At 42.8% G+C, this 11,607-nt stretch overlaps 1 protein-coding gene across 1 annotated transcript in view; it reads right to left on the reverse strand.

The window, feature by feature from the left end:
• Positions 1-991: 991 nt before the first annotated feature.
• LOC135573810 (relaxin receptor 2-like) overlaps positions 992-11,607 on the reverse strand; it is a 217,333-nt gene continuing 206,717 nt past the window's right edge. The window contains exon 21 of the mRNA XM_065023998.1: positions 992-4,618. Within this exon, the coding sequence (XP_064880070.1) occupies positions 4,445-4,618 (174 nt within the window). The 3' untranslated portion in view covers positions 992-4,444. The remainder of the gene's footprint in view (positions 4,619-11,607) is intronic.

Consider the following 11,607-nt stretch of genomic DNA (forward strand, 5'->3'; position numbering starts at 1 on the left):
TCCACAGAGAGGGGAGAGGTCAAGGAGTCATCATGTGTAAACATATCTTTTTGGTGTGGCAGTGACTCCCTACTTTTCTCATCGGGGAAAGAAGGGTGACAGTGTCTGGAATCATTCTATGCTCCCTCTTTGTTGACCTATAGGGTCACTCTCCTCTCTGTGAGTTTGTCCTCTGATTGGTTGTATTTAGAATTGGTTCTATCTAAATGTCAATTTGATATATATCATAGGGTGGGGGTAATGTCTTGGTTCCATTTTGTACCAAGGATGAGATAAGAGCTTTGTTTAGGAGACCAAACTGAACGATAATCTATAGCCCACTCTGTCTGACTAGGGGATATTCCTCTCTGAAGTAAGGTTTTCTCTCTGTGTAAGTTCCTAAGATCTGTGTTTTGTCATGTCGTCTAGGAGGAGGTGGATCTTTGCTATAAAGGATCCCATTTGCCATTGTGTAAGGAACTCTCAACTTTTCATTAGAGATACTGAACTGTTGAAAGTCAAAATGCTATTGCAAAAGCTTAATTATTATTAAAGGTGAAGATTAAGCATAACTCTGACTCGTGTGATTTGCTCTCTCATCATTTGGTAATTAAGGAAATTTCCACGACAAGCCTCATACCCAAGAAGACTCGAGGCTGTAATCGCTGCCAAAGGTGCTTCAACAAAGTACTGAGTAAAGGTTCTGAATACTTATGTATATGTTATATTTCATTGTTTTTTAAAAATATTTATATATATTTATATATATATATATGTAAATGTTATATTTCATTGTTTAAAAAAATATGTATATATCTATATATATATATTACACACATTTGCAAAATAAAAAGAAACCTGTTTTTGCTTTGTCATTATGGGGTATTTTGTGCAGACATGTGGACTGTGAAATATACAGTAACAGACATGTGGACTGTAGAATTTACAGTAACAGACATGTGGACTGTGGAATATACAGTAACAGACATGTGGACTGTAGAATTTACAGTAACAGACATGTGGACTGTAGAATTTACAGTAACAGACATGTGGACTGTGGAATATACAGTAACAGACATGTGGACTGTAGAATATACAGTAACAGACATGTGGACTGTAGAATATACAGTAACAGACATGTGGACTGTAGAATATACAGTAAGACATGTGGACTGTAGAATATACAGTAACAGACATGTGGACTGTAGAATATACAGTAACAGGCATGTGGACTGTAGAATATACGGTAACAGACATGTGGACTGTAGAATATACAGTAACAGGCATGTGGACTGTAGAATATACAGTAACAGACATGTGGACTGTAGAATATACAGTAAGACATGTGGACTGTAGAATATACGGTAACAGACATGTGGACTGTAGAATATACAGTAACAGACATGTGGACTGTAGAATATACAGTAAGACATGTGGACTGTAGAATATACAGTAACAGACATGTGGACTGTAGAATATCCACTTTTTGAAACTTCTTAGGGCTAGGCCCCTTTTTTCTCCACTTCCTGTCTGAATGACATTCCCAAAGTAAACTGCCTGTAGCTTAGGCCCAGAAGCCATGACCATGATATGCATATAATTGGTACCATTAGAAAGTAAACACTTTGACATTTGTAGAAATGTTAAAATAAGGTAGGAGAATATAACATATGGTAGGAGAAAATCCAAATCCTTTTGAGAGACCATCCTCTTAGAATTGCAAGAAAAAGCTCATATTGGAAATGATCTCCCTGGATGCAATTCCTTTGGCTTCCACAGGGTGTCAGCAGTCTATGATCAAGATTTCAGGCTTGTAACTTCAAAAACGAAGAAGAAATATTCGTTTTAGTAGAAGGACACAGTCTTGGAAATTCATGTTTGCTCGCGCCGTGAAGACAAGATGCTAAAATGGGTTTCCTATTGAACATACTTCTTTTCTGGAAATAAATATTATAGTTTGATTACATTTTAGTGTATCTGAGGAGGAAATAGAAACATATTTTGCCTCGTTGAAACAAAGTTTAGGGATATTTTTTTCAGATTCCTTTCTCTGCATGTTGAACGAGTGGATTACTCAAATCGATGGCGCCAACTAAACTGACTGTTTGGGATATAAAGAACCCTTTGGATGACAAATCCAATTTTAAAAAAGTAATAATATTTTATCGTATGTGAATGTATTAAACCTGTGCCGGTGGAAAAATATTTTGATGTGGGGCGTCGTCCTCAAACAATCACATGGTATGTTTTCACTGTAATAGCTACTGTAAATCAGACAGTGCAGTTAGACTAACAAGAATTGAACCTTTCAGCCGATGTAAGACACTTGTATGTACCTAAATGTTTAAAATCTATAATATTTATTTGAATTGCACGCTCTCCAGTTTCACCCAAAGTTGTCCTGCTAGTGGGACACCAATCCTTATTAACTAAACTCAGATTTACTTTGAAGTCCAAAGTGTAGCAATGCAGGAGAAATCAGTTACTGACATGGTGGTCAAGCAGGAAGATTGGAATGGCTGTGAACCAAGAGGTTGTGAGTTCAAATCCCAGTTGAGGACATGTTGAATATTAATGACTAAGCAGGAAGAATGGAATGGCTGTGAACCAAGAGGTTGTGAGTTCAAATCCCAGTTGAGGACATGTTGAATATGAATGACTAAGCAGGAAGAATGGAATGGCTGTGAACCAAGAGGTTGTGAGTTCAAATCCCAGGTGAGGACATGTTGAATATTAATGATTAAGCAGGAAGATTGGAATGGTTGTGAACCAAGAGGTTGTGAGTTCAAATCCCAGTTGAGGACATGTTAAATGTTAATGACTGTATACAGAAACATACAGAAACATACACAATGTAGCCATGTATGACAAAATGCGTCACGTGTTTAAGTTGAAAACACTGTGTGTTCATCATAACGACTCACCTTTGTCTTGCAGGGCTTGTGAATCTCTCCTAGAAAAAAATTGAATCCACATGTGACACTTCATGTGAAATATCATGTGAGAAATGTAATCCACATGTGAAAGGTTATTGTGAAAATCCACATGAAACTAAATGGGAAAGATCATCCTGTGAAGTGTTTCCCGAAAACGTGTGATTTTCCTGTAAGGATGTTCGTTGAAGCTGCTTCACTCTACAGGAACAGGGGCTCCGGCCCTGTGAGCCGTTCTTCCTCGGACAAGGCTACTTGTGTACAGTCGCAGGTAAAGTGAGACGTAAATACACACATTGGCACCGACCCAGAGTCGGCTAAGATACAGCTGAAAATGTACAGCACACAGACGGGTCAGTAAAGGAACAGAGAACCAGGGAAGTATCCCAAATTACAGCACACAGACGGGTCAGTAAAGGGACAGAGAACCAGGGAAGTACCCCAATGTACAGCACACAGACAGGTCATTCAGGCGAGTGTCAGTAAAGGAACAGAGAACCAGGGAAGTATCCCAATGTACAGCACACAGACAGGTCATTAAAGGAACAGAGAACCAGGGAAGTACCCCAAATAGCACCCTGTTCCCTATAAGGTGCACTACTCTGGGCCCTGGTCAAAAGTAATGCCCTACCTAAGAAACCGGGTGCCATTTGGTACGCAGATTTATGGAGAAAGTTCACTAGTTCCTGCAGTGAAATGACGCCCTCTAGTGGCGTCATGGGTGAAATGTTATCAATATTTTTCAGAATTGCATAATGAATAAACTTTTTTTTTTTTTTATAAAAAAAATGACGCCGATAAATCCGATGTTTCTATGTCAAACGGTTTTGTTATAGTTCAGTCTTCTGTGATGTACATAAAGTGTAATACTGGAATGCAAACTCAACATTGAATACATTTTCAACTCTGTTATCTGACATAACTTCTTTTATAAATAAGCCCATCACCACGTGTGTGAGGTGTATACTTTTGTTTCAAAGTCGATTTTTTTTTTTAAGACTACCAAGAAACACTAATCTGGAAGGTTAAAAGGAACACACAATTGAGTAGAATATGTACAAACAAACAAAGAGAGGTTTGTTGACGAAGAGTTCACATGTAAACACACTATTCATCCTCCTCGTCCCCAACAGGTGGGCGCTACACATTTGTCTGTGTACCATTTGTGTCATTGGTACTGTACTGTGGAAGAGGTGAGTTTGTTCCAGTTGAAGCTTCAAGCTTTTTTCAGAACGAATAGGTTATTATACCCAAAGGGCATTTTAATTTGCGGTAGTAATAACCCCCCATCCATTAGTCTCAAAACAGCCCTCTTCAGAACAGCCCTGGTCCTAACGGGCCATTCATATGCAGCGGTCTAGTTCTCTCTCACCGGCAGCAAATGAGCCATATCAGACATGCTGGGCAGATAGGTCATTAGGAGGGCCGACGTTTTTTTCTCTCTCTCTCTCTCTCTCATTCATACTCTCCCTCCTCCTTTCTCACTCCCTCCTTCCCATGACGAGGAGCCCCCCTCTCCTACCACCTCTCCTTCACCCGTAGCGAGGATCCATATCAGTCAGTGGTACCCGGGGTACAGTAGCTAGGTATGCTGGAGGCTGGTTGAGTGTATTCCTTGAGTCCTCTATGTATACAGTAGAGGTCAGGCTCTTCCTGTTCTTCTTCAGGGTCGACCTTCTCTGCCAACGACACAGCAGGACCTCCACCTGTTAAACAGACGACAGAATAAATACATTAACCTCTTAGAACTCCTGCTCTATACTGCCCCTGTTGGAGAAAGTGCGTACCCATAGTAAACTGAAAATATTTTTACCCAAAATTGCTAATATATGCATATAAAAATTATTATTGAATAGAAAACACTCTAAAGTTTCTAAAACCGTTTAAATTACGTCTGTATGTAAAGCAGAAGTCTCAGGAGAGCCATTCTCCCAAACACTCTGTCAACAATGGAAAAGTTGGGTCTACTTTGACGTCATCGCCAACACTCTTCCCAGGCAGCTACGGATCCAGGAACAGTCTCTATCAGTTCAGCGCGATGTCTGCGTTCACTGTGTGAATCGCACGAGCCCTGCACCTTTGGCGCGCGAAATTCCGCGTGTCCCTCTCAAAACCGGGCACTCTAAAGCCGGCCGATTTGGAGTACGTCTTTTTCCAACATGCAGCATTTGAAGCCGGTTTGTCTGTTAGCGCTGTCCTTTGTTCTACATGCTAACAACAGCATAAAGCTCGATTTTGCACATCGTTTGACCAGTTTAATCGACATATAATATGTAAATTGGAAGTTTTAATGCGCAGAGTGCTGGACCAGAAGTCATTTTTGATGCATTCCAGCTGAAGCTGTTAGCATATGCTAATACAGGGACACACAACGTGAAACCAAACGATGTATTGGGTAAGTATGACTCCTTCCACGTCTTCTGATGGAAGAACATCAAAGGTAAGGGAATATTTATGTGGTTATTTTGGGTTTCTGTGGACTCCAAACGTACTGCTAATATCGGAGCGCCGACTCCTAGTATAGCCAAGTGAACGATGTCTGTAACATTAAAAATAAATGTAATACAGCGGTTGCATTAAGAAGAAGTGTATCTTTGTAAATATATGTAGAACATGTATATTTAGTCATGTTTATTGCTTGTTATCTGACGTTATCTGTCGGAGCTATCATCATTTCTCCGGACATTTGAGTAGCATGTTTTTTTAAAAAATGTTGTCAACCGAGATTTATGGATATTATATAGCATATTATTGGAAAAAAAATAAATGTACTGTGTAACATGTAATATTACTGTCATCTGATGAAGATTTTCAAAAGGTTAGTGAATTATTTATTTTTTAATCCTACTTTTAAATTTGATTTTTTCTGGGACAAAATGGCCGCCGCTTGCCTTTTATTTCGGTGGTGATCTAATATAAATATGTGCTATGTTTTCGCCGTAAAACATTTTAGAAATCTGACTTGCTGGGTAGATAAACAACTTGTTTATCTTTCATTTGAGCTATTTTACTTGTTAACCTGTTGCTTCTACTCGGGACGCTTGCGTCCCAACTAGAGCTCTGGAAATGCAAATGCGCTACGCTAAATGCTAATAGTATTAGTTAAAACTCAAAAGTTCATTAAAATACACATGCAGGGTATCGAATTAAAGCTACACTCGTTGTGAATCCAGGCAACAAGTCAGATTTTTTAAATGCTTTTCGGCGAAAGCATGAGAAGCTATTATCTGATAGCATGCAACACCCCAAAAGACCCACAGGGGACGTAAACAAAATAATTAGCATTTCGGCGTTACACAAACCGCACAATAAAATAGAAAACATTCATTACCTTTCACCATCTTCTTTGTTGGCACTCCTAGATGTCCCATAAACACTATTTGGGTCTTTATTTCGATTAAATCGGTCCATATAAAGCCTAGATATCGTTATATGTAGACTGTGTGATAAACGAAAAAAACATTGTTTCAAAACGTAACGTCATTTTTTAAAATTCAAAAAAATCGACGATAAACTTTCACAAAAACACTTCAAATACGTTTGTAATGCAACTTTAGGTATTAGTAAACGTTAATAAGCGATAAAATTCATCAGGAGGCGATGTAAAGATCATTAGCTGTCCGTCTGGAAAAATGTCCGGCTAGAAACTCAAAAATATCCGGTCCTAGACCGGATTAGATCTGATGTCCTGTATGTGTTTGACCAAGAAAAAACTCGAAGGAAATGACAAGACTCTAGACACCCTGTGGAAGCTGTAGGTACTGCAACCTCAGTCAATTAATTGTGGTTCACGTTTATCAATGGGTTCAATTAGCGCATGGATATATTTTCCCATTTTCAGTGATCAGTTTTTCCTGTGCTTTTCGATGTAAATGCCGTTCTGGTAAAGCCACAGCAGTGATTTAACCAGTTTTTTAAACGTCTGAGTGTTTTCTATCCACATAGACTAAGCAAATGCATATACTATATTCCTGGCATGAGTAGCAGGGCGCTGAAATGTTGCGCGATTTTTAACAGAATGTTCAAAAAAGTAGAGGGTCGACTGAAGAGGTTAATGTGTGGAGGTTAAATATTTTTAGGAATATTTTTTCGCATTGTGCGTTATGCTAATGAGCTTGAGCCCTAGTCACGAACCCGCATACGGTATTGGTGGACTATGAGGTTAAATGAATCATTTTCAGATCAATTGTCGTGTTCTCAATGACTTACCTGGCGGTCACAGATTTTTAGTTCGTCAGATGAAACCTAGTGATTGGAACTATCCTGATACTACATGTCTGTACAAGTCACATTTTGGTAGAATATTATACTGTGATAAAGGCAAAATACAAATAACATTAAATATATAAATATATGTACTGTATCGTAGTCTATTTATATACTGTATGTGTCGTTATATATGTGTCTGGCTGGAGTGTCTACAGACATATTCAATCCCTCCCTATCCCAGTTGGCTGTCCTCACTTTCTTCAAGATGTCCACCATTGTTCCTGTACCCAAGAAAGCAAAAGGTAACTGAACTAAATGACTGTCGCCCCGTAGCACTCACTTCCGTCATCGTGAAGTGCTTTGAGAGACTAGTCAAGGGATCATATCACCTCCACCTTATCCTGTCACCATAGACCCACTCTAATTTGCATACCGCCCCAATAGATCCACAGACGATGCAATCGCCATCACACTGCACACTGCCCTAACCCATCTGGACAAGAGGAATACCTATGTAAGAATGCTGTTTATTGACTATCGCTCGGCACCACTGCCTTCATACTCTCCAAGCTCATCATCAAGGTCGGGTATCTGGGTCTAAAACCCCGCCCTTTGCAACTGGGTCCTGGACCCAGATGGGCCACCCCCCATGACTGCGTGGCCACGCACGTCTCCAAGCTCATCATCAAGGTTGGGGACCTGGGTCTAAAACCCCGCCCTTTGCAACTGGGTCCTGGACCCAGATGGGCCACCCCCCATGACTGCGTGGCCACGCACGTCTCCAAGCTCATCATCAAGGTTGGGGACCTGGGTCTAAAACCCCGCCCTTTGCAACTGGGTCCTGGACCCAGATGGGCCACCCCCCATGACTGCGTGGCCACGCACGTCTCCAAGCTCATCATCAAGGTCGGGTACCTGGGTCTGAACCCCGGCCTTTGCAACTGGGTCCTGGACTTCCTGACGGGCTGCCCCCCATGACTGCGTGGCCACGCACGTCTCCAAGCTCATCATCAAGGTCTGGGACCTGGGTCTGAACCCCGTCCTGTGGAATTGAGTCCTGGACTTCCTGACGGGCTGCCCCCCATGACTGCGTGGCCACGCACGTCTCCAAGCTCATCGTCAAGGTCGGGGACCTGGGTCTGAACCCCGTCCTGTGGAATTGAGTCCTGGCCTTCCTGACGGGCTGCCCCCCATGACTGCGTGGCCACGCACGTCTCCAAGCTCATCATCAAGGTCGGGTACCTGGGTCTGAACCCCGGCCTTTGCAACTGGGTCCTGGACTTCCTGACGGGCTGCCCCCCATGACTGCGTCGCCACGCACGTCTCCAAGCTCATCATCAAGGTCTGGGACCTGGGTCTGAACCCCGGCCTTTGCAACTGGGTCCTGGACTTCCTGACGGGCTGCCCCCCATGACTGCGTCGCCACGCACGTCTCCAAGCTCATCATCAAGGTCTGGGACCTGGGTCTGAACCCCGGCCTTTGCAACTGGGTCCTGGACTTCCTGACGGGCTGCCCCCCATGACTGCGTGGCCACGCACGTCTCCAAGCTCATCATCAAGGTCTGGTCTCTGGGTCTGAACCCCGGCCTTTGCAACTGGGTCCTGGACCCAGATGGGCCACCCCCCATGACTGTGTGGCCACGCACGTCTCCAAGCTCATCATCAAGGTCTGGGACCTGGGTCTGAACCCCGTCCTGTGGTATTGAGTCCTGGACTTCCTGACGGGCTGCCCCCCCCAGGTGGTGAAGGTAGGAAACAACACCTTCACCCCGCTGATCCTCAACACAGGAGCCCCACAAGGGTGCGTACTCAGCCCCCTCCTGTACTCCCTGTTCACCCATGTCTGCGTGGCAACATGTCTCCAACTCAACCATCAAGTTTGAGATGCCACAACCTGATTACCAGTTGACCAAGAACCCGATGGTGTTAGAGATTTCCAGTACTTTGGGAATTTTTCCAACACCTATACTGTTTTCTCAGAAGTAGTGAGCAGAATCAATCATCATTAAACACGTGTCAGCAGAATGTACCAAGTTGGATCAGAACCAAGTTGAACAGAACCTAGGCTGAATGAGGCCATGGAAGTGTTGGATCAACATAGAGTTAAACAGAACCTAGGCTGAATGAAGGCCATGGAAGTGTTGGATCCACATAGAGTTGAACAGAACCTAGGCAGAATGAAGACCGTGGAAGTGTTGGATCCACATAGAGTTGAACAGAACCTAGGCTGAATGAAGGCCATGGAAGTGTTGGATCCACATAGAGTTAAACAGAACCTAGGCAGAATGAGGCCATGGAAGTGTTGGATCCACATAGAGTTGAACAGAACCTAGGCAGAATGAAGACCATGGAAGTGTTGGATCCACATAGAGTTAAACAGAACCTAGGCAGAATGAAGACCATGGAAGTGTTGGATCCACATAGAGTTGAACAGAACCTAGGCAGAATGAAGGCCATGGAAGTGTTGGATCCACATAGAGTTAAACAGAACCTAGGCAGAATGAAGACCATGGAAGTGTTGGATCCACATAGAGTTAAACAGAACCTAGGCAGAATGAAGACCATGGAAGTGTTGGATCCACATAGAGTTGAACAGAACCTAGGCTGAATGAAGGCCATGGAAGTGTTGGATCAACATAGAGTTGAACAGAACCTAGGCAGAATGAAGACCATGGAAGTGTTGGATCCACATAGAGTTGAACAGAACCTAGGCAGAATGAAGACCATGGAAGTGTTGGATCCACATAGAGTTGAACAGAACCTAGGCAGAATGAAGACCATGGAAGTGTTGGATCCACATAGAGTTGAACAGAACCTAGGCAGAATGAAGACCATGGAAGTGTTGGATCCACATAGAGTTAAACAGAACCTAGGCAGAATGAAGACCATGGAAGTGTTGGATCCACATAGAGTTAAACAGAACCTAGGCAGAATGAAGACCATGGAAGTGTTGGATCAACATAGAGTTAAACAGAACCTAGGCAGAATGAAGACCATGGAAGTGTTGGATCCACATAGAGTTAAACAGAACCTAGGCAGAATGAAGACCATGGAAGTGTTGGATCCACATAGAGTTAAACAGAACCTAGGCAGAATGAGGCCATGGAAGTGTTGGATCAACATAGAGTTGAACAGAACCTAGGCTGAATGAAGACCATGGAAGTGTTGGATCCACATAGAGTTAAACAGAACCTAGGCAGAATGAAGTCATGGAAGTGTTGGATCCACATAGACTTGACCGTTCTGGGCCGTGTCTGCTCTTGCGAAGGCTACTGGACACGTATATGGGTTAATCATTCACAGGAAACATAGGCCTGCACATGTGAAGATCATTGAATATGCACTTTAATGAATCAATACTAGAACCACAAGCTATGTATCTTTATTTGGGAAGACATGTTATGTACCAGGAAGACAGGAAGACATGGTATGTACCGGGAAGACATGTTATGTACCAGGGGGACATGGTATGTACCAGGAAGACATGGTATGTACCAGGAAGACATGGTATGTACCAGGAAGACATGGTATGTACCAGGAAGACATGGTATGTACCAGGGGGACATGGTATGTACCAGGAAGACATGTTATGTACCACGAAGACAGGAAGACATGGTATGTACCAGGAAGACATGTTATGTACCAGGAAGACAGGAAGACATGGTATGTACCGGGAAGACATGATATGTACCGGGAAGACAGGAAGACATGGTATGTACCAGGAAGACATGTTATGTACCAGGAAGACAGGAAGACATGGTATGTACCGGGAAGACATGATATGTACCGGGAAGACAGGAAGACATGATATGTACCGGGAAGACATGATATGTACCGGGAAGACATGTTATGTACCGGGAATAAGTTGATATGTACCAGGGAGATATGATATGTACCGGGAAGACATGTTATGTACCAGGACTATGTGTACGTTATGCAAGAGTGAAAAAGTATAACATCTGAGTACTGCGACTGGAGAGATCAGTTATTCCATGGAATTGAGTACTGCGACTGGAGAGATCAGTTATTCCATGGAATTGAGTACTGCGACTGGAGAGATCAGTTATTCCATGGAATTGAGTACTGCGACTGGAGAGATCAGTTATTCCATGGAATTGAGTACTGCGACTGGAGAGATCAGTTATTCCATGGAATTGAGTACTGCGACTGTAGAGATCAGTTATTCCATGGAATTGAGTACTGCGACTGGAGAGATCAGTTATTCCATGGAATTGCTCAACTTCTTTTACTTTGTATCTGAGAAATATTTGATTCAATATTTCCACAACAATGGTCACTCTGACGGAGCTCTTGAACCCCTCTGTGGAGATGGGAGAAGCTTCCAGAAGGACAACCATCTCTGCAGCACTCCACCAAATCAGGCTTTCATGGTAGATTGGCCAGACGGAAGCCACTCTTCAGTAAAAGGCACATGACAGCCTGCTTGGAGTTTGCCAAAAGGCACCTAAAAACTCTCAGGCCATGA

The sequence above is a fragment of the Oncorhynchus nerka genome, linkage group LG10 (assembly GCF_034236695.1).
Source record: "Oncorhynchus nerka isolate Pitt River linkage group LG10, Oner_Uvic_2.0, whole genome shotgun sequence".
Classification (NCBI taxonomy): Eukaryota; Metazoa; Chordata; class Actinopteri; order Salmoniformes; family Salmonidae; genus Oncorhynchus; species Oncorhynchus nerka.